At 57.1% G+C, this 24,884-nt stretch overlaps 5 protein-coding genes across 8 annotated transcripts; 4 read left to right on the top strand and 1 right to left on the bottom strand.

Moving 5' to 3' along the window:
• KCNK4 (potassium two pore domain channel subfamily K member 4) lies at positions 1 to 5,603 on the top strand. The gene is made up of 6 exons (XM_054570632.1): positions 1 to 261; positions 3,167 to 3,290; positions 3,417 to 3,577; positions 3,736 to 3,922; positions 4,409 to 4,548; positions 5,217 to 5,603. The coding sequence occupies exons 1-6, from the start codon at positions 73 to 75 to the stop codon at positions 5,601 to 5,603; spliced, it is 1,188 nt and encodes a 395-aa protein (XP_054426607.1). The 5' UTR covers positions 1 to 72.
• A 654-nt stretch (positions 5,604 to 6,257) lies between these two features.
• CATSPERZ (catsper channel auxiliary subunit zeta) lies at positions 6,258 to 9,938 on the top strand. Its single transcript, XM_054570697.1, has 5 exons — positions 6,258 to 6,278; positions 7,330 to 7,675; positions 8,726 to 8,805; positions 8,999 to 9,065; positions 9,815 to 9,938. Exons 1-5 carry the CDS (start codon positions 6,258 to 6,260, stop codon positions 9,922 to 9,924), a joined length of 624 nt encoding a protein of 207 aa, XP_054426672.1. The 3' UTR covers positions 9,925 to 9,938.
• An 840-nt stretch (positions 9,939 to 10,778) lies between these two features.
• On the top strand, positions 10,779 to 18,631 carry ESRRA (estrogen related receptor alpha). 4 transcript variants are annotated; one of them, XM_054570956.1, is made up of 7 exons: positions 10,779 to 10,988; positions 12,428 to 12,764; positions 15,807 to 15,923; positions 16,083 to 16,211; positions 16,626 to 16,793; positions 16,890 to 17,159; positions 17,603 to 18,631. In XM_054570956.1, the coding sequence occupies exons 2-7, from the start codon at positions 12,440 to 12,442 to the stop codon at positions 17,860 to 17,862; spliced, it is 1,269 nt and encodes a 422-aa protein (XP_054426931.1). In that variant the 5' UTR covers positions 10,779 to 10,988; positions 12,428 to 12,439; the 3' UTR covers positions 17,863 to 18,631. The 4 variants fall into 4 exon arrangements, with proteins under 4 accessions (XP_054426931.1, XP_054426928.1, XP_054426929.1 ...); XM_054570953.1 differs by having other exon boundaries at positions 10,986 to 11,002; XM_054570954.1 differs by lacking the exon at positions 10,779 to 10,988 and adding an exon at positions 11,524 to 11,548.
• On the bottom strand, positions 18,581 to 19,698 carry TRMT112 (tRNA methyltransferase activator subunit 11-2). The gene is made up of 4 exons (XM_054570959.1): positions 19,344 to 19,698; positions 19,148 to 19,249; positions 18,943 to 19,032; positions 18,581 to 18,856 (listed from the first exon to the last, which is right to left on the bottom strand). Exons 1-4 carry the CDS (start codon positions 19,419 to 19,421, stop codon positions 18,749 to 18,751), a joined length of 378 nt encoding a protein of 125 aa, XP_054426934.1. The 5' UTR covers positions 19,422 to 19,698; the 3' UTR covers positions 18,581 to 18,748.
• A 398-nt stretch (positions 19,699 to 20,096) lies between these two features.
• On the top strand, positions 20,097 to 22,963 carry PRDX5 (peroxiredoxin 5). The gene is made up of 6 exons (XM_054570958.1): positions 20,097 to 20,309; positions 21,597 to 21,731; positions 22,171 to 22,302; positions 22,375 to 22,413; positions 22,570 to 22,631; positions 22,736 to 22,963. Exons 1-6 carry the CDS (start codon positions 20,145 to 20,147, stop codon positions 22,839 to 22,841), a joined length of 639 nt encoding a protein of 212 aa, XP_054426933.1. The 5' UTR covers positions 20,097 to 20,144; the 3' UTR covers positions 22,842 to 22,963.
• Positions 22,964 to 24,884: the final 1,921 nt, after the last annotated feature.

Raw genomic sequence — 24,884 nt, 5'->3', positions numbered from 1 at the left:
GCAGCCCTCCAGGAGCCTCCTGCCCAGCCTCCCCAAGAGGGAAGTGGAATTGGCCGGGCCCCTGGGCGCGCCATGCGCAGCACCACACTCCTGGCACTGCTGGCGCTGGTCCTGCTCTATTTGGTGTCCGGTGCCCTGGTGTTCCAGGCTCTGGAGCAGCCCCACGAGCAGCAGGCCCAGAGGGAGCTGGGGGAGGTCCGAGAGAAGTTCCTGAGGGCCCACCCGTGTGTGAGCGACCGGGACCTAGGGCTCTTCATCCAGGTGTGTGGGTGGGCGAGAGCCCCTTCAACAGCCACCCATGACCCCGTGGAACTAGCTGCATGCCGGGGGGCTGTGTGCTGGGGTGCTGCTTCCAGACGGGCACCCCTGAAGGCTGGGTGCAGCTGCGGGTGTAGGGCACGGGCTGGGATCTGGTCTCTGTGCTTTCAATATGGTGTCCATGGGGCACTTGTTTTCCTTGCTGTGCCTGGCATTGTACTGTGCTCCTGGAAGGTCTCCTTCAGTGTGGAGGGAGGTTGAAAGAGGGGATGAATGAAGGGGGAAATGAATAAATGGCTGTAGCACATGAGATGTTACCCTTTCACAGGTCTAACTCACTGGTTTAGGGTTACCAGGGAAAATCCAGCACACCCAGTTAAATGTCAGTTTCAGTTAAACAACGAATAGTTTTTCATTATAATTATGTCCCATGCAATATTTTTATTTGCTGAATCTGGCATCCCTACCTTGGTTCCTATACTTTCTTGGAATCACAGATGCCTGAGAGAAGCCCAGGAACACTGTGAACACCCCTCATCCCAGAAAAGTGCACACATAAACATGTACAGATGCCTTTGGAGGCGTGCAGGATCTAAGCCTGCCCAGGCCATCATGGATGTGAGCTTGCCATCATGGATGTGAAGTTGACCCTGTCCCTGCCCCTTTGCCCTAGGACACATGCATCTGATGCAGAGGCTAGAGGGAGGGCGAGTCAGGGACAGGGTCAACTTCGGTCCAGTGACTAAAGTGCTGGACTTCTCTTCTGAGATACTGTCAAGCAACCTCTATGGTTCTCTCTGATTTCTGAGTCACTATCATATTAACAACCTAAGATTTCACTTTAATAAGCGCGTGTTTATTACTTTAGTAAAAAGCACCCCCCCTTCCCTGCCTGTTCTTTTGGAGAGAGGAGCCGCAGCATGAAGGCCTCTGTTCCAGCTGATTCCCAATGTGGCAGGACCCAGAACGGAGATGAGCATGAGGTGGGGCCAGGACACAAAGCCGCCTGCTGTTGTTCCGGACGCTTTTAGAATACCGGGGGAGGCTCAGAGAGGCCTGGGCAGGGCAGCGCCAGGCCAGACCACAGGGCAGAGGGAGGCAGGGAACCTGACCTATTTTATCTTCATGAGGGAGTTACTTTCCTCCTAGATAAAACAGAAGAAGAAAAGGGCAGAAACTACAAGGGTGGGCAACAGCGGCTCTATTTTTCTTCCACAATTAGTCATACAGCAATTATGCACCTACTGTGTACTAGGTGGTGCACTATGCACCATAGTGTGAGCAGGGAAATTGACATTGGGGTGGGACAGATGTAGTAGGCTGTGCCCTAGAGGATGTCACATCTGGGCAAGAGGACAGATCCATGGATGGATCGCTGTAGAATTCCGTAGACAAGGAGCTTTCCTTACTTCCTTCTTTGTCATTCACTTGTTGTACGCTGGGCTCGGCGCTAGGTGCTGGGGGCAGGGATGGAGGTGCCAGGGGCCTTTGGGAAGAGCTGGTAATTGAAATGAGGCAGGTGAGATGGGTAGAATTTGGAGATGTGTAATTGGGTTGCCAGGGACTACATGCAGAGCAACAGCCTGGGCAAAGGTGTGGACACTGGAAATCCAGAGTGTTTTGCAGAACTTGGATTTAGCAGATGCCTAGTCATTTGAAACAAAAATTAGAACACACAGGATGACAAAGGGTTTTTTCCCTTAAGTAGTGAATTTACTGGAAAAGTGTTGCAAAATAAAAAATCAAATCACTTTAAATCATACTTTTCACTTCTTGGCTTTATTTTAAAAAGTATTGTTACAGGAAATGAGATCCTCTTAGAAATCTGGGGCTAAAGTCACCTCAACTTGGATTCCCAAACAGGAGATTCAGGAGAGGAGACTGGGGAAAGGGAGGTTGGGGCCAGATTGAAAAGGGGCTTAAACTCTGGGCTGGGCATTTGGGACTCCATTCTGCAGACAGTGGGGAGCTATGGAGGATTTGGGGTGGTTGCTCTAGGACAATTAATTTGGAAAGGGTCTTGCTAATGAGGACTGCAGGACAAGAGGGATGTGGCTTATGATCTCCCCCACACTCCCTGCCTCTGTGTCTTGGCTCTCTGTGCTCCTTGGGGAAGGGCCCCTTTGTACCCCCTCCTCCTGTGCTCTGACCTCTGTCGCTCAGCGGAGGCCCTCTCAAAGCACAGGCCTGGCCCTGAGGGACCTGCAGGCTGCCAGGAGGGGCAGATACTTGGCCACTCCATTAATTTGGTCTTATTTACTGAGCGCCTCCTGTGTAGCACAGAACTTCAGCCAGGTGGGCAGTGGTTTGTGTGTCCACGAATCTCCTAAAATTGGATGAAAAATGTGAAGGTGGATGAACCTTCCTGGAGGGAGGGTCCCTAACTTGCAGTGCATTTTCACATTCAGCTTCCATAGGGACAATAGGAGTGTGTGTGGGGCGGGGGAGGCCTGTGGAAAGTTGGAAATCACTGGGCATGGTCACTATGTGGGGTCTCGGTGCTTACTTTGCTGTGAGCACTTTAACTCTTTAGAACCACTCTGCGTGGTAGGTGCTATTCTCATTTCCACTTGGTAGGTGCAGAAACAGAGGCACAGGACGCTGAGTGTCCCAGGTTCACACAGCACCAAGATCTGAAACCAGACAGTCTGGTCCCAGAGTCTATGCTCCTGACCACTGTGAAATTGGAAATCTGTTGTGTGAAATTAGGGGGCAGATGAATGTTTCTAAAACAATGGGGAGGTCAGGCAAAATTGAGTCACCCAATTTGCAATGCCTGCTCAAAGCGACTGCCTTCAGGAAGACCAGCTGGAAGGGGAGAGCGGGGAGGGGAGACCGGAGGGCCAGGGGGTCAGCCAGGACTGGGGGGGAAGGACTGAGGTTCCTCTTTCTGCACCTTGTCCTGCAGGAAGTGGCTGATGCCCTGGGAGGGGGTGCGAACCCTGACACCAACTCAACCAGCTACAGCAACTACTCAGCCTGGGACCTGGGCAGTGCCTTCTTTTTTTCGGGCACCATCATCACCACCATCGGTGGGGGAGGGGACTGGGCATGCGGAGGGGGTAGGGGTGGCTGGGCTTTCTCAAGGGGGAAGTTGCAGGGGGAGGTGGGGGGATGCCAGGTAACCCCTAGACCTCCTGCACGGCCCCTCTGCCCAGGCTACGGCAATGCGGCCCTGCGAACAGATGCTGGGCGCCTCTTCTGCATCTTTTATGCGCTGGTGGGGATCCCGCTGTTCGGGATCCTGCTGGCCGGGGTCGGGGACCGGCTGGGCTCCTCCCTGCGCCGCGGCATCGGTCACATAGAAGCCATCTTCCTGGTGAGCTGCTCCTTGCCCTTGTGCTGGGCTCAGGACACCTTCCTTCTGTCCCTTCCTGGCACCTGAGCTCAGGCCCTGAGATCCCAGGAGCCTCCCCTCAGGCTCCCAGAGGAAGGGGTGTGGGGTGTGAGAACGGATGTTTTGGCGACTCCCTGCAGAAGTGGCACGTGCCCAAGGAGCTGGTGCGAATTCTGTCAGCGGTGCTCTTCCTGCTGATCGGCTGCCTGCTCTTTGTCCTCGCCCCCACGTTTGTGTTCTGCTACATGGAGGGCTGGAGCAAGCTCGAGGCCATCTACTTCGTCGTAGTGACGCTCACCACAGTGGGGTTCGGGGATTACGTGGCCGGTGAGGCCACCTTTCTTGTGCTTCACTTCCCTACCCCCTTTATTCCTACCCAGAGGCTCTGCTCTTTTGCTTCTCCCTCCAAATTCCACGTGGTGTTTGCGCACTCACACAGAACGGCTCCAGCCCCTGTATCCGCCCACGGAATGATGCACCCTCACATTTTTTGCACGCATACAACATCTCATGCACACTTACGTTCTCGCATGCCTGCGCCTCCATGCATGTTCGCACGTATTGTAAGGTGCACCCCTCACACAGGCTCACATTCCTGCATGTGAGCACTCCCACTCATGTGCTCTTACCTTGCACACCTTCACATCATGCACGTTCGTCTGCTTTCATGCATTCACACACTCTGGCTCATCCTCACTGTCCTGGGGAGAGCGCATCCTTTCGATGAGCCGGGAAGAGGCGGTGAGCGCGGCTTACGGGCTCAAAGTTTGCCCCGCAGTCATCATTTTTCTGCCCTCCCTGGTGGTATCCCAGGCGCCAGCCCCAACCAGAACTCTGCAGTCTATCAGCCGCTGGTGTGGTTCTGGATCCTGCTCGGTCTGGCCTACTTCGCTTCAGTGCTCACCACCATAGGGAACTGGCTGCGAGTAGTGTCCCGCCGCACGCGGGCAGAGGTAGGCGCCCCTGGGTCGTCGGCTCTGCGCCTGCGCCGTGGCGCTGACGCGCTGTGCCCTAGCAGTCGCTTGGCCAGCCTGCCTCCCTTCCCGAGTTTGGGCTCCTCCAGGTCGGAGGGGAGTGAGCCCCCTTAATGCACCGGCCAGGGGCAAAGGGATAAACTCAGACAGGTTTGCAGGCGACTCCATCTCTGCTCTTACGGATAGGGCTGCTAGATTTACCTAATAAAAATGCAGGAAGCCCAGTTAAATGTAGACTTCAGGCAAACAGCAAATGATATTTTAGTGTTACTATGTTCCCCATATTGCACGGGGCATAGTTACACTAAAATTATTTTTGTCTGGAATTCAAATTTAATTGGACGAGCTACATTTTGTCACCCCACTCCTCGCGCCCGGCCCAGGAACGTAAAGGTCTCTGGGGGCCCAGGAGGGTCAGCTGAAATAAAACGCGTTCCCTAGAAAAGCTCCCGGAGTAGAGGGCGCTTGCGTGCGACGAAGGGGGGGAGATCGCGCGCCCAGGTGATGAGCCTTTCCCTCCTGGGCGGGCTGAGGCTGGAGGACCGCGGGGAGACAGGAGCCATGCCCGACCGGCGAAGGGCAGGCTCCTGGGGCTGCTGAGGCGGGCGAGGGCCCCCGGGCGAGGGCTGCTTCTCCTCCCCGCGCAGATGGGCGGCTTCACGGCGCAGGCCGCCAGCTGGACCGGCACAGTGACGGCACGGGTGACCCAGCGAGGCGGCCCCGCGGCCCCGCTGCCGCCGGAGAAGGAGCCGCCCCTCTTGCCTCCACCGCCGTGCCCAACGCAGCCCGCCGGCAGGCCCCCGTCCCCCGCGCCCCCCGAGAAGGCCGAGCCGCCCTCCACGCCCACGGCCTCCGCGCTGGATTACCCCAGCGAGAATCTGGCCTTCATCGACGAGTCCTCGGACACCCAGAGCGAGCGCGGCTGCGCGCTGCCCCTCCCGCCGCGGGGTCGCCGCCGCCCCCACAACCCCGCCAGGAAGCCCCCGCGACCCCGGGGCCCCGGAAGCCCGCGGGACAAAAACGTGCCCGTGTAGGGGCAGGACCCGCGGCCCCGACCTCTCTAAGGGCTTCGTTCTCGCTCTCACCCCAGCATGCTTTGCTTGTTTGACCAAAGAGCCCTTTCCCCACCGGACTGGAGCCTGGGAGCAGGCTAGGTTGCCCGGCCCTCTCCTCACTTCATCCACCTGCAGACCCCCTTTCCGTCTCGCTGTCCCGGATGGGCCTGTCCCTCACAACACCTCACAACTGTGCCTCCAAGCCTGCATCAATAAACGAAAGAGTCTGCACCGCTGCGGGCCTGCGCGCTCCGAGGACGCGAGCGGGGGTGGGGGTGCTTGCTTCGGGCCGCCTCCGGGCAGGTCGGGCCTGCCGCGACTCCCTCTGCACCCACAGAGGGTCTGGGATCCGCCCGCGTCTCTGCCTGGAGGCGGCTGGGCAGGGCCCGGTAGAGGAGCCTGACAAGATGGGCCGCGCCTCCCACCCCAGCGCAGCTAATTAGGTGGGCGGGGGCGGGGGCGGGGAGGGGAGAAATAACGGTTTCAAGCGTGGAGGGCTGTGGCTTGAACTCGTTCTGCACGAGGCCCCGCGTCACCGCTCCAGAACGGGCCCTGCCGCTCCCCCCTTCCTGGAGCGCGACCCCCTCTTCCCTGCCCGAGGCTTGTGGCGACTGGGTCCGTTGGGGCAGAACCATGGAGGAAAAGCCTTTCAAAGTAAGAACTCTCCCGGGCCCCTCACCCTGGCAGCCCCCGGCTGTCCTCGTCCAGCACACCCGGAGCAGCAGGCGGCTCCCGGCAGTCCCCGTGTTCCTGCCCCAGCCTGCCCTTCCTCCCCTCCCCAACACCCTGCCACCCTGACCCTGGGCTTTCCTTGGCCTTTTCTTTTAAAGGACCTTTTAAAAATTTTAATTTATTGGGGTGACACTGGTTAATAAAATTATATATGTCTTAGGGGGTACAGTTCTATAACACATCATCTGTATCTTGTATCGTGTGTTCACCACCCCGAGTTAAGCCTCCTTCCATCCCCATTTAGCCCCCTTTACCCTCTTCTACTTCCCCCCACCCCCCTTCCCCTCTGGTGATCACCATGCTCTTGTCTGTGTCTAGGAGGGTTTTTGTTTTGTTTTGTTTAGCTCAGCCCCTTCTCCTTTTTCACCCAGTCCTGCAACCCTCCTCCCGACTGACAGCTGTCAGCCTGTTCTCAATCTACGAGACTATTTCTATTTTTTTTTGTTAGTTTATTTTGTTCAGTAGCTTCCACATATGCGTGAAACCACATGGTACTTGTCTTCCTCTGACTGGCTTCTTTCACTTAGCCTAATGCTCTCCGGGTCCAGCCGAGCTGTCGCCAATGGTAAGGTCTCCTTCTTTCTTATGGCAGAGTAGTATTCCATTGTGTGAACGGAGCACAGCTTTTTTTATCCACTCACCAGCTGATGGGCACTCGGGCTGCTTCCAGATCTTGGCTATTGTAAATAATGCTGCCATGAACATAGGAGTGCATGTATTCTTTCACATTAGTGTCTTGGTTTCTTCAGCTATAGTCCCAGAAGTGGGATCGCGGGGTCTTTAGGCAGTTCCATTTTTACACTTTTGAGGTATCTCAGTACTGCCTTCCGCAGTGGCCACACCAGGCTGCGCTCCCACCAGCAGTGGAGTTCCCTTTTCTCCGTGTCCTCGCCTGCACTTGTTATTGGTGACCTATTGGTGATCGCCATTCTGACAGGTGTGCTGGGCTTTCCTTGTTGTATGTGGCCCGCAGGAGCCAACCAAGTCTTCAGGCTGCCATGACTCAGTCAATTCAAACTTGACCAGTGACATCCGCAATCTGTGGACCACGGCCACGCTGTCGCAGGCCAAGCTGAACCTGCCGCTGATCAGAGTTTCTGAGGACTCTGAACTGGAGGGCAGCAAGACTGACCCCTGGTACAGCCAGAAGACGACCCGCCAGGACTCGGACGGCGCCTGGGAAGAATGGGATGACAGGAGTGACAAAGTCAGCTTCAAGCACAAAGGGCTGGGCGGCCGCACCGTGGAGCTGGAGCTTGGCTCCTACAGCTCCCAGGGAAGCGATTTAGAAGGGGACGAGGATTCCAGCATCAAGACGGGTCAGTGTGGCCTCAACGGGCCGTGGGCGTCCACAGGGCAGGGGGATGGCCATGGCCCCAGTTTCTGCTGGTGGAAAACGCGGGGAAGCTGTAGTATCCAAGCTTCTAGGATTCCCTGGGTGAGGCGCCAGCGCTCATCTTTCAGGCTTTCAATCAACCAGACATTCTTGGAGCGCCCCCTACCGGGAGGCATCGCACACAGTCCTGTGGCCGGGGCATGCCAGTTTCGGGAGGCGCAATTAGGACCGTGCTTTTAATGGAACAACGAGATAGTTGAAAGGAGGGAGTTAATTCCTTGTCGGTGCGTTTTTACAGGTCGAGGAAGTGCCTGTCTGTCATTTATTCAGTCATTGGTGACAATTTAAAAAAAATTTATTTATTTTTGGGGAGGGAATGGGAGGAAGAGAGAGTGAAACATCGATGTGCCTGGGAGAGAAACAGCAATCGGTTGCCCCTGGCACGCCCCCACCCAGGGACCTGGCCCACAACCCAGGCATGTGCCCTGACTGGGAATTGAACCGGCGACACTTTGGTTCGCAGGCCAGCCCTCAGTCCACTGAACCACTCCATCCAGGGCCATTGGTGACAAATTTTAAGTATCTACTTCATGCTGAGTACTTTTTGGACCTTACCCTTGTCCCCCTTCCCCCAGCCCTTCATCAGATAATCGGAACTGATAACAGTGTACGGACTGCCATTTACTGAGCATTTACGGTGTGCCAGGCACTGGGCTTGCCTTGCATGATCACCTTTAAACTTCTCAGCCTCTACAAGGGATTATCCTTATTACCCCATTTTACAGGTGAAGAGCCTGAGGGTCAGAAGGTTTCAGTCAAGAGCCCAGTGGGGCAGTCAGAACTGGAACCTTGATGGATGAGACAATAAAGCCCAGGGCTGTAAATCACTGTCCCTTACTGTTTCCCACTAAGATGGCACCTGATGCTTTTCTCTGAAGGCCACTTTCCCTCTCAGATGCCACCCCGTACACCTCTGTCCCCAGGAAGGCCCAGCAGTCTACCGATGACTCATCTCTCTTTTCTCTTCTCCCAGAAATATCTTCCACAATGTCATCGCCCAAACTCTTGAAGCACAAGCCCCATCGAGCCTACTGGGTGGAGCAGCAGAACAGGGTTGGAGGCACCCAGGGAGACTGGGGATTTTAATGGGGTGGGGAATGGGCAAGTTGGGGGTTCAGGGATGAAGGGGATGGGGGTGGTCTGTAGGGTGGAGGGGCAGGTTGTTGGGGGTCTTGGGCTGGAGGCATTTCAGCTGTGGGTGGAGCTGGGGTCCCTGGGACATCTGAGCCTCTTGCTGCCTCTTCAGCTGCCTCTGCCCCTGATGGAACTCATGGAGAGTGAAGCTCTGGAAATCCTCACCAAAGCCCTCCGGAGTGAGTCCCTCCCCAACTCCCAGGAGACCCTGGGGAATTTCGCAGGACTGGAGCCTGTGGGAGTGCGGTGTCAGGATGTGTTTGCCTTGTTAGATTTCCTTACCGCTCACTAATATTCCAGGAGCCCCACACAAAGTAAAACACTGGGGACACAGGAGTCCCATGGGAGGGATCATGGAGTAAACGTGAGGGGCCTGGGCTCCAGCTTAAACGCAGTCCCGCTCCAGCTGACATGGGTTTTCTAAGGCTGTTTCTCCATTTGCCCAATGGGGATGACATTTTTCGTGTGGCCCTTGCCCCTTCCCTGGATAATGTAAAGAGGCTTTGAAGAGTGGATTGTTTGGGTAAAGTTCCACTGGTTTGCCCTGCTTATGACATGAGGGGGTGGGGGCTGGTTAATGGCTAATGGCGAGTGGTCCAGGAAGTGTGCGAAAAGCAGCCTGCTACCACTGCCTTAGATCAAGGCCCGCATCTTCTTTAATCTTGCCCTCATTCATCCTCCACCTCAATATCCCATCCTGCTCTGCATCCTCCCACTATTTGGAGCACAGGTCTATGACTCCAAAATAACAAAACTGGCAGGGCCCAGCACTTTGGAGATCCAAACTTCCCCAAACTAACACAGATCCCAGTGCTCAGAGCTTCTGCCAGCCCAAGTCACCCGCGGTTCCTCAAATCACCCATGTGGCATCTGCTGTTGGGGACACCACGCCCCTGCTAACTGCCCTGAGTGTCGATCTACCCTCCAGGCTACCGGTCAGGAATCGGCAGGGATCACTACTTAACCAAGCAGCTGCAGAGACACATCGAAGGGCTCAGAAGACGACGGAACAAGAGGTTACACGTCTTGGTGCGCTGAGAGCGCCGCCTCAGGCTCGAGTGGCTGTCCAGCTCCAGCCCCGGTCCCCGTCCTGCCCCGAGGCATAAGCCCGAACCTCCTCTCTACGTGGAATTTGAACCCTAGAGAAATAAAAGAGCCTGTACAAGGTCCGCGAGTCAGTGCGTGGCAGTCTGCGTGAGGCGGACGCACACGGCCCCGCCTTTTCCCCCGCGACCTTCACTCGGTCACCGCAGTGACCTTGAGCGTTCTTTGTTGGGGCCCTATCGGCGCCACCTTCCCGGGACTCGAAATCCAGGACTCCTTGCACGTTCTAGGTCTGTTTCTCCCATCCCGGATACTGCAGCTTTGTAGGGATATTGGGTCTGCGGTCCAAGCGCCCCCACGGTGTTAACTCGTGGGACAGGGAAAAAGGGAAAGTGGCAGAGATTGCCCTCTAGCTAGCGCTTGCTAGGCTCCGCCCCTCATGCATATGCAGATACACTGGCCTCCCCGCTCGTCCCGTCCTCTCATTAACATGTGTCTGTCGCTTCCCGGGTCCGGAACTAAGGCCGCTGGGCGATTTCGCCCACTCCTCTGGCGCACAGCGCGCCCCGCCTCCTTCGTTACGTAAGAGCGCTCTTGGCCCCACTCCCCCAGAGCCTCTCCGCGTCTCCCCAGATCACGTCCACCCGGCGGCAGCGTACGCAAGTGCGCGGCTGAGGCTTGCGGCAACGGGGCGGGACCTTCGTGAAAGCCCGCCCACTGGCTTCGCCAGCTCCTCCCCTACTCGTCCCGGCACCCGGGCGCTGCTTGTCCCACTTGTCTGATTAGCATAGGGCACCGGGCCCCGCCCCCTGTTTTGCATGCGCACGGCCGGCCCCGCCCCCACTGTCAGCTGGAGGAAGCGGAGTAGGAAGCGGCCGCGATGTCCTTTTGTGTCCTACAAGCCGCCAGCGGCGCCGCCGAGTGAGGGGACGCGGCGCGGCGGGGCGGCGCGGCCCGAGGAGGCGGCGGAGGAGGGGCCGCCAGCGGCCCCCGGCTCACCCCGGCGCTCCGGGCCGCTCGGCCCCCATGCCTGCCCACCCGCCCAGCCGGAGCCCCAGGTCCGGGGGCGGAGGTGGAGCACCGCTGGGGAGGTGGGCGGGAGGGGCGCTGGGGCCATGTGCGAGCGCGGCAGGGAGGCGGGCGGGGGGCGGGCCCCAGGCGGGGTCCGGCTTTTGGACCGACCCGGGTCACGGTCGAGACCCGGTGGAGAGCCAGAGGAGGTCAGGGTCCGGGAGGGATCCGGCGTCCAGATCTTAGTGCGCTGGCCTGGAGCAGGGGCCGGCTTTGGCTCGGGCTGCAAACCCTAGCCAGGGTCGGGTTTGGGCCTCGGATTCAGCCCTAGGGCAGGGTTCAATCCGGCACCTGGAGCATGCCGAAGTACCAGGGGCGGGCGGGGGTGGCAGATGGGGAGGGTTCCCTGTCGGGGAAGGGGCTTTGAAGACCACGTGGGGGCGCTCGAAGGGGCCTTGGGCCACCCTCCTCTCTGGGTCAAAGGTCATCGCACCGGCAGGGGAGAACTTCCTCCTCCCTGGCACTCCCCATTTACTTCCTGATAACCTGATAGAGGTCCCCGGCGGGCGGAGGAGGAGGGGAACGAGGCAACTTCAGGCAACTTCCCGTAGGTGTGCGCGTGTTGGGGGGGCGGGGCGCCCCGGAGATGGAGGACCCTGCGGCAGCAGGAGTGTAAGAGTGAATGTGCTGGCGTGTGGGGTGCGAGGGGGCGTGCAAGGAGGTGGAGTCGCTCCGGTCGGGTGTGCCTTGGAGTGGGCTTGCCGGGACAGGAGGATCTGTGTGTCAGGTGTGAAAGCTCTGAATGTTTCCACAAGGGTCCATGTCTGTGAATGGCGGGGGGCACGGGTGGAGTATGGTGAGGGTGTAAGACTGTGAGTGTGTGATTATGAGACTTGAGTGTGACTTTGTTTATGGGGTATATGCACCTGGGGAGGGGTGAGGGGGCATGAGTGAGAACTGGGCCTGGAAAGGCCATGTGTGAGAGTGAGCATGTGAGGGCTCAGGTGAGTGGGAGTGTGTGAGCTCGTCTATTGCCCTTGGCCTTGTGTGCTGTTTGCACGCTGGAATGGAGGATACCCAGGTGAGAGGGAGATCACCGAGGTCCCTCTCTGGAGAAAATTGAAAGGTATCCCTTCCCTATTTCTGGCTGAGGATTCCAGATGGGGTTGAAGGTCATCCAGGACCAAGGTTACCCTGTTCCCTGGCTAGGGTGGGAGTAGGGGGTTTCTAAGTCCTCTGCAGGTCCCCAAGTGGGAAACTTTCTGTCAGTTACTGGCCCTGGAGGCTCTGGAGACTGTTTCCATGGCAGCAGCTGGGGGGGCCTTCTTCATGGGCAGCCCTTCCTTGGACTCTGTACCTCCTCCTTCCCCCTCACTGATAGTGGAAGCCTGGCCCCAGGCCTGGGGTTGGGCAACCAGGGTGGCAGGGTGTCTCTCCATCCCCCATCCTAGTGCCTCCCTGTGACCTGACAGGTTTCTCCCCACAGGTGACCAGCGTCATGTCCAGCCAGGTGGTGGGCATTGAGCCTCTCTACATCAAGGCAGAGCCAGCCAGCCCAGACAGCCCAAAGGGTTCCTCAGAGACTGAGACTGAGCCCCCTGTGGCCCTGGCCCCTGGCCCAGCTCCCACGCGCCACCTCCCAGGCCACAAGGAAGAAGAGGATGGGGAGGGGGCTGGGCCTGGTGAACAGGGTGGTGGGAAGCTGGTCCTCAGCTCCCTGCCCAAACGCCTCTGCCTGGTCTGTGGGGACGTGGCCTCCGGCTACCACTATGGTGTGGCATCCTGTGAGGCCTGCAAAGCCTTCTTCAAGAGGACCATCCAGGGTGAGCCCCCCATCCCACTTCTGTGCCCTTTGCCCTCTGGGCCTGGCACTACCCAGAGGATGCACTGCTAGGTGGTAGTAGACCCCCAGACTGCCGTGGTACCATTTGGGCTTGGCAGCCTGATGTTCCCAGGCCCTCTTACCTCTAAGGAGTGCTCTTTCCCTTAAAAATGAAACAGAGCCAGCAGGATGTACATAGGGCCGCAGGATGTGTTGATGGATTGGATGTGGGACGTAAGAGGGGATTTGCGATGTCTCTGAGGTTTCTGGGTACGACAGGCTCAGCATCTTCCACAGTGGCTCTGAAAAATTTGCAGCAGTCTCTGCCTGTTCCTAAACTTCGTTCTTGCTTCTGGTAGTGACTGGCCTCTCACCAGCATAGAGCGCCCCCACCCCCTCTGTGCTGATTGCCCCAACGCACCACCAGCACAAGGCAGGTTTTTATGGCTGAGAGCGGCTACATCCTATTTCAGTATCTAACTCTAAAAAGGCTGTTACACATCCTGCTAATAGTACTCACGGAATTTTTCTCACTCAGGAAAGCATATTAAAATATGAGTGAGCAAAGTGGTGCTGTAACAAGTAGTACTCGGGATGTGCCTGTTAGTTATATTTTTATGTAAACCTCAGTTACTTTGGGGGTATAACAAGTATAGTTTTTGAGAACATTTCTTGAGTGCTCACCAGGCACTGTGCCTCTTTACTCTCACGAAGTCCCCCCACAGCAAACTACAAGGTGCCACCACTGCTATAACTGAGGCCCACGTTGCTTTTTAAAACGTTGTCTAAGTCCCAAGGTAGAAAATGGCAGAACTAGTGTTTGAGCTTCGGTCAGTTCAGGTCCAGAACGGAGCTCTTAAATGCCAAACTGCTGCCTCTGCTTATTACTAATAACTGAACTTTGGACAGGTGCCTCACAGGTGGAATGATTGTGACATTCCAGCAAGTCTTGGCTTCGCCATTGCCAAGACTTACTGGTCTAAAATTTCTCTGCTCCCTTCTGGCTCTGAAGCCCAGGGAGCCAACAGGTTCAGGCCCAGGTGTCCCCTGCCCATCCTGGAGCCCTTCATTCTAGGCTGACTCAGTAGGCAAATGCTTATTGAGCCCTAGCCATAAATAGTAATGAATTATTGAATATTTAGGTATTGTGAACTATGCTAAACGTGTTACCTCAATTACCCTCTTGAATTCTCACAACTTGCCTTTGTAAGAAGTACTGTTTTTATCTCCCAGTTTCACAGATTAAAAAAACCCGAGGGTTCGCGGGCTTAGGTAGGGGACTAGTACAAGGTCGCACAATTGGGATATGGAAATGTCAGGCAGCCTTCAAAGCCTTCGCAAACCCTGTGCTTTGCTGCCCTGGCCACTGTTCCAGGCATGGGGACTAAGGCAGGACTGTCCCATCTTCACTTTACATTCTAGCAGAGGGGCAAGAAAGAAAACAGCGAATTGCACACAGTGGTGACAGTACAGCTGTGATGGGAGCTGGAGGGAGATGAGCAGGGTCTGTACTAAGGAACCTGGCTGGGCCTGGGGCTCTGGAGGGCTTCCTTGAGGAGGCGCCTGGATCTGAGCACGGAAGCTGGGCAGCGTATAGAAGAAACGATGCAAGGGCGTGTCAGCCGGTTGTGTCATGCAGTCCTTGAGATAGGCTGGGAGGGCTGCCTTGCATTTGTTCAACCCGTTATGAGCGCCCACTATGTGCCGGGCCCTGTTTCTAGCACTGGGGACAGTCCTGGCCCTCGTGGATCGGACAGTAACGTTGGGAGACAGGTAATAAAGAAGATAAATATGTACACGTATGGCATATTAGATGCTTCTGAGAGCTGATGAGAAGCTATCGAGCAGGGGCAAGCGGCTGGAGTCATCCCCAGAGGGGGCAGGTGGCATTCTCACCACCCCTCACAGGGTAGCCAGGGAAGGCCTGGCAAGGTGACAACAGGCAGAGACCTGGAGGAGAGAAGGCGGCTGTGGACCCTGAGTTAGGGGCCTAGAGTCAGAGCAGAGTGCATAAAGGATGATGTCAGAAAGAGGGTGAGGAGCAGGGGTCCAGGCCTCAGACCACTGGCTTCACTGGGCTCTTACTCTTGGAAGGGAAGGTACCAGAGAGTTTTGAGCAGGGAAGGGACAGGATCTGACTTAGGTTTAAAAAGGTGCCTCTGGCTGCCGTGTGGAGAGCAAGTGAAGGAGGCGAGGGCAGCACAGGAGGCCCTATTAGGAGGTAAAGCCCACCAGGGGCAGCTGATGGGTTGGATTTGGGATGTGGGACAGAATCAAAGCTGTCTCCTAGGTTACTGCTTGAGCAGCTGGACGGATGGAGTCTCCAGTTTTGGAGGGGTAGATCAGCGGCCACGTTTAGGACAGGTTAGGTTTGTGAGGCTTTCCAGACAGACGTGCAGTGCAAGATGTCGAGGAGGTAGTGGATATGAGTTGAGAGTTTAGGCAGGTCTAGGCAAGAGATATGCGTCTGAAAGTCCATGACTAAGTACGATCACCACGGTAGTGAGTCAGTGGAGACAAGGTCCGAGGGCAGCCCTGGGGTTCTTCAGTGCAAAGAGCACAAGGAGATGCACAGGAATCACAGAGTGGCCAGCGAGGTGGGAGGAAAACCAGGAGTGTGTCCTAAAAGCAACGGAAGAAAACTGTTCGGTGTTTCCAGGAGAAGGATGCGATCAATGGCGTTAGATGATCCTTTAGGCCATGTAAGATGAGGATGAGAATTGGCCATTGAGGGTAGCAACAGAGAGGCCATTGTGACCCTTGAAGAGAGCAGATGAGGGCAGCGGAGCCCAGAGTTATGGCTTGACGCGAGGCTTGGGGCAGATGCAGCCCAACTCCCCTGGTCCGAGCCCTCCTTTTGCCCAGACAGGGCCCCCAGCCCAGCAGCCGTCCTCCTCAGCGCCCTGGGCTTCCCCGCCCCACTCACGGCACTCCTGCTCTCCCCAGACCTGTGCTTGCCCGGGGCGAGTCAGGGTTCTCCTGTCTGCTGGGCCCCCTCCAGGCCCTGGGAGGCCGCCACTGGAGCCCTGCCTCTTCCTGGCAGGGAGCATCGAGTACAGCTGTCCGGCCTCCAATGAGTGTGAGATCACCAAGCGGAGACGCAAGGCCTGTCAGGCCTGTCGCTTCACCAAGTGCCTGCGGGTGGGCATGCTCAAAGAAGGTGAGTACTGGGCGGGGCCTTGGTGAGGGCCGGGGGAGCTGGGTGGGTGGGGCCGGAGGGCAAAGCCTGAGAGGTTCTGGTGGAATGGATTGGGCAGGAGGGCTCTGCAGAGCAAGTCACCCCCAGCTCCAAGGACACAGCCCTGTCCTACAATTCAAGGGGTACGTCTGGACCGTGTCCGGGGTGGGCGACAGAAGTACAAGCGGCGACCAGAGGTGGACCCACTGCCCTTCCCAGGCCCCTTCCCTGCTGGACCCCTGGCAGTAGCTGGAGGCCCTCGGAAGACAGGTGAGAGTGCTGTGGGTCCTGGGAGTCCTAGGGTGGGGGTTGGGCTAGGACACGAGAGGCCTTTCTGGTGCCCTTCACCCAGGCTAGTAGTTATCTTGGGCACTGGAACCCACATTTTCCCTTCATCTGTTCACTTACTCATTTCCCCACAAAAGCGTTTTTGAAAATCCCTTTTTCTGTCAGTCCCTGAGTGGTGCAGCCGGGACCAAGGAGAGGTTTGCTAACACTCAGAACCTGTTCACAAACGGACCGGCTTGCCCTGGGAGATAGGGACAGCCCTTCCCGGAGAAAGGCGTCTGAGCTTGCTGACCAGTGGCTGTTGAGGAAGGCCATGGGGGAACTGGCTCTGGGAAGATGTTTGACTCTAAAGGGCTTGCAAGGTGACAAATGCAAGTGCCTCTTCTGTCACTGCAGCCCCAGTGAATGCACTGGTGTCCCACCTGCTGGTGGTAGAGCCCGAGAAGCTGTATGCCATGCCCGAGCCAGCGGGCCCTGATGGACACCTCCCAGCCGTAGCTACGCTCTGTGATCTCTTTGACCGAGAGATTGTGGTCACCATCAGCTGGGCCAAGAGCATCCCAGGTAAAGGGCAGGGGATGCGGGCTTCCCCGAGTAGGCCAGGCCATGCCTGGCTCTGGTGCACCTGCTCAGTCAGGCATGCGCCCCGCTGCCCTCCAGGCTTCTCGTCACTGTCACTGTCGGACCAGATGTCAGTACTGCAGAGCGTATGGATGGAGGTACTGGTGTTGGGTGTGGCCCAGCGCTCACTGCCACTGCAGGATGAGCTGGCTTTCGCTGAGGACCTGGTCCTGGATGAAGAGGGAGCGCGAGCAGCTGGCCTGGGGGAACTTGGGGCTGCCCTGCTGCAGCTGGTGCGGCGACTGCAGGCCCTGAGGCTGGAGCGGGAGGAGTATGTCCTGCTGAAGGCCCTGGCCCTTGCCAATTCAGGTGAGTCTGGGTAGGCCCTGACAAGTTTGCAGAAGGCCCTCCGTAACTCTGATGGTAGGATGGTCCCATTTTACAGACTGGGCACACCAAGGCTTAGTGACTTGCTGAAAGCCCCAAAATAAGGCAAGGACAGCCCCAGAAACAGGATTTTGAGCCCTAGTGCCATACTTAACTGGAAACGTGAATGATTTAGTGGGAGGGAAGGTGGGGAGAACAGAAGGGGACCACAGCTGAGAGTGAGAGAGAGAGAGAGAGAGAGAGAGAGAGAGAGCGCGCGCGCGCGCGCCCTGGCTCATGGGCAGGAGCAGTGAGTGTTGCCTCAGCCAGCCAATCAAATCACTGTCTGGCCCCTCTGTACACCCACACCTCAGTGCCCAAGCAGAGTGAGCTCTCTCCTTCCTGGAGATGGTCCATGTCAACAGCTCTCTCCCGCCTCCCTGCAGACTCCGTGCACATTGAAGATGCTGAGGCTGTGGAGCAGCTTCGAGAAGCTCTCCATGAGGCCCTGCTGGAGTATGAAGCTGGCCGGGCCGGCCCCGGAGGGGGTGCTGAGAGGCGGCGGGCAGGCAGGCTGCTGCTCACACTACCACTCCTTCGCCAGACAGCGGGCAAAGTGCTGGCCCATTTCTATGGGGTGAAGCTGGAGGGCAAGGTGCCCATGCACAAGCTGTTTTTGGAGATGCTGGAGGCCATGATGGACTAAGGCAAGGGGTGGGCATGGGTGGGGGTGCTGGCAGGACCCGCCCAGCATCGGGTCAGCCCCAAGGGGGCAGAGCTGGGGTCTGGGCAGTGCCACAGCCTGCTGGCAGGGCCAGGGCAATACCATCAGCCCCTGGGAGCAGGCCCTACGCCCTCCCCTCCCCCTTCCTTGGGGGTGTTAGAAGCTGGGAATGTGTGCCCAGGCTCTGCGCACAGTGCTGCCCCTTGCAAGCCATAATGTGCCCCTAGAGTGTAGGGGGTGCTGTGGAAGCCATAGGGGGCTGCAGGGGATGTGTTGGGGAGGGGGACAGAAGCCTGATCTCAGGGAGGGAAGGGAGTGGAGGCCACAGTCTCCCAGCTTTTGCTGCTGCTTAATCTGACCTCCCCTCCAGAGCAGAGGGGAATTTGGAGAGCAAAGGTCCCTGCCCCCTTGGCTCCTCTCATTTGCATTGGGCATTACTGCCCCCCCCCCCCCCAAGCAATAACTCCAAGCAGGCTCCAGCCCCTGGACCCCTGGGGTGGTCAGGGCCCCCCATCAGCTCCCACCCAGCCTCCTCGGGGGGTAGGGAGAGCACTGCCTCGATGCCCTGCAGAGCAATAACACTATATTTATTTTTGAGTTTGGCCAGGGAGGCGCAGGGACATGGGGCAAGCCAGGGCCTAGAGCCTTTGGCTGTACAGAGACTCTATTTTAATGTATATTTGTTGCAAAGAGAAACCGCTTTTGGTTTTGAACCTTTAATGAGAAAAAAAATATATCGAGCTCAAGAACACTGTGTGGTGTGTCACTGGGTCAAAGCTGGGGATACACTTTACAAAATTAACAAACAGGAATATACATAAACAAAGATACACACGGTCACAGTATGAAAAACTGATGCCTGGCATGATTACGCCGCGGTTTCCTCATCACTCAGTAGCATGTTTGGGATCCCGCGGGTGATGGGGAACACACGTCCAGATTCTGGGCACTGCAGGGTGCCCTCCATCACCTCCACCTACGGAGAAGTGGGGAACAGCTGAGCACTGGCAGCCTCCGGGTATGGCTGTGTGGCCAGGAAGCAAGTGACGGGCCAGTTCTCACCTCCAGCAGTATGTGGTGCATCTGCCTCAGAAACGTCTCATCTTGCTCATACCCCTGAGTCGGCTCTGTGGGCACCTCGCCCAGACACAACTGTGGGCAAGAGACCTAAATTATTCCTGGGAATCCCACACCCTGGCCAGGTGCAAAGGGCTGCCGTGACACCAACCCCCCTAAAGGTGTGCACGGAGGGGGGGGGGCTCCTCACGGTATTGGCCGCCTCCAGAAGAGCCGCCCACTCCACCTTGGGTATCATACGCGCCACAAATTCAGGGTTGAACTCCACAGGCATGATGCGGACCTCGGAGGCCTGCGGGGAGTAGGCGTTTAGTTACCTAGGGACCGGAGCCTGGTTCTCCTATCCCTCCCGGGAAGAGGGTGCCATACCGTCCCCCGTACGGTACCTGCAGGCGCAGGGGGAATCCACGGGGTCCCACCCCTTTCACGTGCGAGCTCAGGAAATTGTGGGTAAGCAGCTTCATGTCTCAACAAAACTCTCACGAGGACGGAACCGGAAGGGAGCAGACACTGAGTTCGTCACTTCCGGGGCTGCTCCGCTCTCTCCTATTGCACAGCCGGGAGGAACGGAAGTGGCGAATTGCTGGAACTTCCGGCGCTCGTTAGGCGGTGTTGCGAAGGCCAGATCGGATCACGCGTTGCTACCGGAAGCGTCGGCAGGAGGTTGCTACAGTACAGGCCCAGTGGTGTTGGTTCCACACCTTTACGCTCAACAAATCACGTACAGTGAAAAATCATATGTAAGAAAGCCGCAATGCAGGAGCCTTCAGGTTGAAGTCAAAGTAAACGTGTTTTACTTCTACGCAGGAGCCTGAAGACGTCGTCATCTGCCTCTCACTTTCGGTTAAGGGACGGAAACACTGCTCCAATCCGTGAATTAGGCCCACCCAAACAGCGGCACCCTAACCTTGTATGCAAATAAGCTGGGCGGCTGCCGAAAGCCCCGCCCATTTGCCCAGCCCCTAATGCAAATAAGTCTATCGTTATGCAGGCTCCGCCCCTGACGTACCGCCCGCGCGAGCGCTGCGGTTGCGGACCGCCCCCGCGGTCAGCTGAAAGCCCTGTCGTTTGCAGGCTCCTGCTGCAGCATGGCAGTCCAGGTCCCACCTCCTGCGGTGGCCCGGGGGCGGGGCGGAGGAGGGGGCGGGGCAGTTGTGGCCTAAGAGCCTGGCTTGGACCTGACGGGTATGTGTATCCTGAACCAGCTATCGGGCTCCGTACTCTCCTGGGCGGCCGCAGTGCGTCGTGCGGCAGCAGTGGGAGGCAGAGGGTACCTGGAAGAAGGTCTAGAGTGGACGCTTGGCGGAACCCGCGGTTTCAGAAGCGCTGCCGTCGCTATGGCCCCGATCAAGGTGACCGCTGGCCTAGTCTGGCCAGAACTGACCCCCTTTCCATCTCTCTGTCCCGCTGAAGGCAGTAGCCCCCAACCCCAAACCCTGCCGGCCTCCCTCTTTTCCTGCCCTGCGGCCCTGTCTCTGTTGCCCTGGAGACTCCTCTGGTTGTCCGCCTCAATCCCGCAACAAACCCCGTGGCTGCCCCACCGTTCTCGCCAGTTTTAAGAGCTTGGTGCACCATCTCCTGAGACGGTCCCTGAGGCTCTCCAGTCTTTTCTTCCACATTCACTTTGCGACACACAGTAATGGGTCTCCACCATTTTCAGGAGATCGAATACTATGCGCACCGCCCCCCCCCCCCCGCTTCTGGAACCTCCTTTGCCCCAGGGTCCCTTTTCAACCCCCATACATAGCCCCCGCTGTATCCTCCTGCACGCTTTTGTCAGGTTATTTGGCATCACTCTCACACCATCTTCTAAAACGTGTTGTCTCTTACGGCCCCTACTGTGTCTCCCCATTCCACTCCAGGCACAGCTGATTCCCACCCTTGAACTGCTTCTTTCCTCTCATCTTGAGTCATCCCCAGCTCCTTAGAACAACCCCCGCCCCAACAATTCTGAGACCTCCTCTTTCTGCCTCATCCTACTCCCAACCCCTTACATTCCCTCCCTCTTGTTTCCCCCTGCCCATGAAACCCTCATACACTCCCAGGTAGACTGATCCTTCTCCTTTGGGAGATTCTTTCTGTATACCTTCCAGATGAAGGGACCTGCACCCCCCCAAAAAAACCTTCCCCACCTTCTGCTGACCTCCCTTTTTTCTCATCTTGGGGGTGGGTCACAGACCTGGCCAAATCCTCCCTGGGGTTTGTTAGAGCTGCTGCGCCCCCCCCGCCCCCGCCAGGCCCGCCCCTGCCAAAATACAGCCCCCTGCCCCTCCTCCTTCTGCCCAGTTATCCCACTTCTTTCCTGTAACTCACCCAGTCTGTTTACTCAACTTGTTGCAACTCCAGGAAGTCCTCACCCTTTTTCTGTTGTCACCAACAGTCCCTCAAAAAGAAATAAGGCCATCTTGAAACCTGGAGCATGTGGGGTAACTAGACAGTGGGGGGAGAAGGGATGGTGACTGGGAGGGACCTCTGGAAACTCTGACAGGGTTGGACTTCCTGCCATGTGTCGACCCTGGCTCCACCAGGCACAGCTTCCTTAGCTCTGTCTCCTTAGCTCTTGGTTTGCTGCCCTTCCCTTCGCCTCCCTACCTGTCTCCCTCTCTCTGGTCCTTACCATGGAGTTTCCTTGCCTCTAGGTGGGAGATGCCATCCCATCCGTGGTGGTATATGAAGGGGAGCCTGGGAACAAGGTGAACCTAGCAGAGCTGTTCAAGGGCAAGAAGGGCGTGCTGTTTGGAGTCCCTGGGGCCTTTACCCCTGGTTGTTCCAAGGTGAGGCCGTGCCCCTCTGGGGCTCAGCAATTGGGATCTTGTGTGCATTGTTCCTAAGTCCTCCACATTGTCACGAGGCAGCTTGCAACAATGGCTGCAGATGATATAACAGTTAAAGAGCCTATTACAGTGTTCACAATGTAGGCGAAATGAAATCCAACACCTCTTATTGACCCTACTGAGTGACAGGCACTACGGAAGGTATTTGGGTAAATAAGACATAATTATGCCTGCAGGAAGTTCATGGTCGTGACCACAGACATCTTAAGTATGGATTCAAGCTCCCTGGTGACCAAGGCAAAAAGGAACTGTGGCGTACATAGTTCTCAGTTTCTGATGAAAGGTGTTGAAGCAGGGAGGTGGGGAAGGCCTGGAGATAAAGCGTCAGCCAAGGAGTAGACAGTTGTTCCTCTGCTAAATCTTTGTTTCCCCTGCGCAGACCCACCTGCCAGGGTTTGTGGAGCAGGCAGGGGCTCTGAAGGCCAAGGGGGCCCAGGTGGTGGCATGCCTGAGTGTTAACGATGTCTTCGTGACTGGAGAGTGGGGACGAGCCCACAACGCAGAAGGCAAGGTGAGGCGCGGTCCTGCAGGGGATCAGGGGCCAGACAGGAGATTTTTCTTGTGACCTTCACTTTCTCTTTAGGTTCGGCTCCTGGCTGACCCCACTGGGGCCTTTGGGAAGGTGAGTGAGACCCCCAGCCGCACCCTACAGGGTAGCCCCTGTTCCAGGCCTTGGAAGCTGGGATTTGGAGGGACATGGCCAATGTGGGGAGCAGCTGGTGGGACTTGGTCTGCTCTGGGGGTCTCTGACTCTTTTCTCTCCTCGCTCTCCTCTTAGGAGACAGATTTGTTACTAGATGATTCGTTGGTGCCCCTCTTTGGGAATCGACGGCTCAAGAGGTAAAAGTGGGAGGGTCCTCCATGGGCTCCCCCTGCCACCCTCCCTCTCTATTCCCAGCCTCCAGGCGCAGGCTGTTGTAACTGGCCCTGCCCTCTTTTTGCAGGTTCTCCATGGTGATAGATAATGGTGTAGTGAAGTCCCTGAATGTGGAGCCAGATGGCACAGGCCTCACCTGCAGCCTGGCCCCCAACATCCTCTCGCAGCTCTGAGGTCCCGGGCGTGGGTCTACTTCTTCTGCCCTTTCTTGTTTCACCTGCCCAGCCCAGCCTCAATTTGGGCCACCCAGTTGGAGCCTTGGCCAGATTTCTGCAATAAACACTTCTGGTTCACATCTGTCTCCTTGATTTTGAATTGCTGATTCACTGTGGCCGAGGCCTCATGACAGCCGCAGCCATGAGGGTGGTGGTCAGGGCTAAAGAGGGCATTCATCTAGGGGACCTGAATTTAGGATGTGGTCAGGGAAGGCCTCTTGGAAGAAGTGTTACGAAGCCTTTGTCTGCAAGCAGAGAAAAGGCCAGTGGTCTGAAGAGCGAGGGAAGGAGCAGTTTGCAGAGGGAGCACGTCTGGGAAGGCCCTCGGCAGGCAGGAGCTTGGCTCACACCTGCGACTTCTGCATTTCATCTCTGGGTGCTTGATCTCATTGAGACCATAAACCCTAGCATAGAGACTTTGGCTTTAGGCATCTCCCTGACCTGGGCCAGATCCCAGCCCCATCATTTTTTGATTGTTGAACTATTCCTTAGGAGCACCCACATCCCAGAAAGGGCCCCTGGTACTTTGGGACCATCCGACTGGCAGGAAGAGCTTCATCGGTAGAGGCAGTGCTGATTCAGTCTAGGAGGGCTACCCGGAAGAGGAGGCTAGGTGAGCTGTGGAGGGAAGAAGATGGTGGTAAGACCTGATCGGTGCTAGGTGTGCTGTGAGCAGCCGGAGACCAGGGAGGCCAGCAGGATTTGGGGCTGGGGGCTGTTGCCTTCTGCAGGCCTTGCTTTTGGGCCTTTGCCTTTTGTCCCTGGGGAGCCATGGGCTAGGCAGTGACTGCTAGGTCCCTGCTGCATTTAGGAGCTCACAACCTAAGAGGAAAGAAGACTCTTCAGGTGTAGGAAAAGTTTGCAACACGATGCTGTGGGATACACTGTCCCCACATAGAGGAGATGAGGAGGCTTTGGCCAGGCATAATGATGAGAATGTTTTCAAGAGTCTCAGGGAGTGCGAACCAGAAGCAACTAGGCAACACCCAGAGTGTCCTGAAGAAGGAAGAAAAGCCGAGGTTTCTCAGGGTAAAAAGGACGTTCTCGAGAAGAATCGGTTCTGCATTCTTAGCCTCTGGATTGGTCCGAGATGGTGACTTAGATGACTGGCGGTCTGGAAACGTGAGCATTTTTTCTCACTCCTTTAGAGGGTAATCAGAGGGTTATCTGGACGTTTGATGTACGGGCATGCCTCAGAGATATGATTCAGTCCCAAACCACCGTAATAAAGGAGTCCTAATCTTTTTGCTGGTGGAGGATCTTATTATCTTCAACTTGGAAAAAAATGCAACGCCTGTGAAGCGCAGTACAGTGAAGGACGAAAGGATGAGGCATGCCTGTACGTCCAGCTTTGCTCACTGCGCGGTGCTGCCTGCCCTGGGGCCTGTCGGCACTGGGCTCCCAGTACCCGCCCTGCCCGGCCTGGCCTCCTGCGGGGGCTTGGCCCCCGGGGCTGCCTGCGGCAGGCTGCACTCATGGAAAGGTCAGAGGGAGAAGGTCACAGAAAGGCCTTTTGGAGGACAGAGCCCTCGAGGCAGTGGGGTAGGTGCTCCTGGCAGAGGGAACTGTGGCTGTAGGTATGGAGGGTGGACTGGCTTCAAGTTGCTGCTACACACAACGCGGCTGAGTGAGAGAGGATTTCGGGAGGGCAGCAGGCCTTTAAGGCCCAGTGACCGCTCGCCCTTCCCCCTGCACACACCTCAGGCTAGTGGACGGCATCTACAGGGCAGTGTCGGGTCAGACTCGGTCTGGCCTCCTGCCTGGAGGCAGAGCTGGAGCGGGGTGAGCGGGTGGCAGGGTGAGGTGGCGGGTGGGCAGTGCGGGGAAGGACAGAGCCGAGTGATGTCCTGCGGGTGGGGGCTGACACATGGCCACCTGTTGGGTGTTGGGAGGGAGGGGGTCTGGGGACCATGTGGCTGGAGGTCTAAGGGGCTGGGAGGTTGGCATGGTGTCCATGTGGACAGGGCACTCGGCACAGGAGCTCGCCCTCTGACCTCTGCC

Source organism: Pteronotus mesoamericanus, unplaced genomic scaffold, assembly GCF_021234165.1.
Source record: "Pteronotus mesoamericanus isolate MK-2021 breed Mesoamerican mustached bat unplaced genomic scaffold, CSHL_Meso_final contig_214, whole genome shotgun sequence".
NCBI classification, from domain to species: Eukaryota; Metazoa; Chordata; class Mammalia; order Chiroptera; family Mormoopidae; genus Pteronotus; species Pteronotus mesoamericanus.
Note: the sequence above shows the minus strand (reverse complement) of the source record. Positions and strands in the feature narration are given on the sequence as shown.

Excerpts from the sequence above, each read along its gene's own strand:
- KCNK4 (XM_054570632.1), top strand. The coding sequence starts at position 73 with ATGCGCAGCACCACACTCCTGGCACTGCTGGCGCTGGTCCTGCTCTAT. Across the intron at positions 3,291-3,416 it reads CACCATCATCACCACCATCG|GCTACGGCAATGCGGCCCTG; the intron begins GTGGGGGAGGGG and ends CCCTCTGCCCAG. Across the intron at positions 3,578-3,735 it reads ACATAGAAGCCATCTTCCTG|AAGTGGCACGTGCCCAAGGA; the intron begins GTGAGCTGCTCC and ends GACTCCCTGCAG.
- PRDX5 (XM_054570958.1), top strand. The coding sequence starts at position 20,145 with ATGTGTATCCTGAACCAGCTATCGGGCTCCGTACTCTCCTGGGCGGCC. Across the intron at positions 20,310-21,596 it reads TCGCTATGGCCCCGATCAAG|GTGGGAGATGCCATCCCATC; the intron begins GTGACCGCTGGC and ends CCTTGCCTCTAG. Across the intron at positions 22,303-22,374 it reads CCCACAACGCAGAAGGCAAG|GTTCGGCTCCTGGCTGACCC; the intron begins GTGAGGCGCGGT and ends CTTTCTCTTTAG.
- ESRRA (XM_054570956.1), top strand. The coding sequence starts at position 12,440 with ATGTCCAGCCAGGTGGTGGGCATTGAGCCTCTCTACATCAAGGCAGAG. Across the intron at positions 16,212-16,625 it reads TGGAGGCCCTCGGAAGACAG|CCCCAGTGAATGCACTGGTG; the intron begins GTGAGAGTGCTG and ends CTGTCACTGCAG. Across the intron at positions 17,160-17,602 it reads CCTGGCCCTTGCCAATTCAG|ACTCCGTGCACATTGAAGAT; the intron begins GTGAGTCTGGGT and ends GCCTCCCTGCAG.
- TRMT112 (XM_054570959.1), bottom strand. The coding sequence starts at position 19,421 with ATGAAGCTGCTTACCCACAATTTCCTGAGCTCGCACGTGAAAGGGGTG. Across the intron at positions 19,250-19,343 it reads GATTCCCCCTGCGCCTGCAG|GCCTCCGAGGTCCGCATCAT; the intron begins GTACCGTACGGG and ends TACTCCCCGCAG. Across the intron at positions 18,857-18,942 it reads TGCACCACATACTGCTGGAG|GTGGAGGTGATGGAGGGCAC; the intron begins GTGAGAACTGGC and ends ACTTCTCCGTAG.
- CATSPERZ (XM_054570697.1), top strand. The coding sequence starts at position 6,258 with ATGGAGGAAAAGCCTTTCAAA. Across the intron at positions 6,279-7,329 it reads TGGAGGAAAAGCCTTTCAAA|GAGCCAACCAAGTCTTCAGG; the intron begins GTAAGAACTCTC and ends TGTGGCCCGCAG. Across the intron at positions 9,066-9,814 it reads CCTCACCAAAGCCCTCCGGA|GCTACCGGTCAGGAATCGGC; the intron begins GTGAGTCCCTCC and ends TCTACCCTCCAG.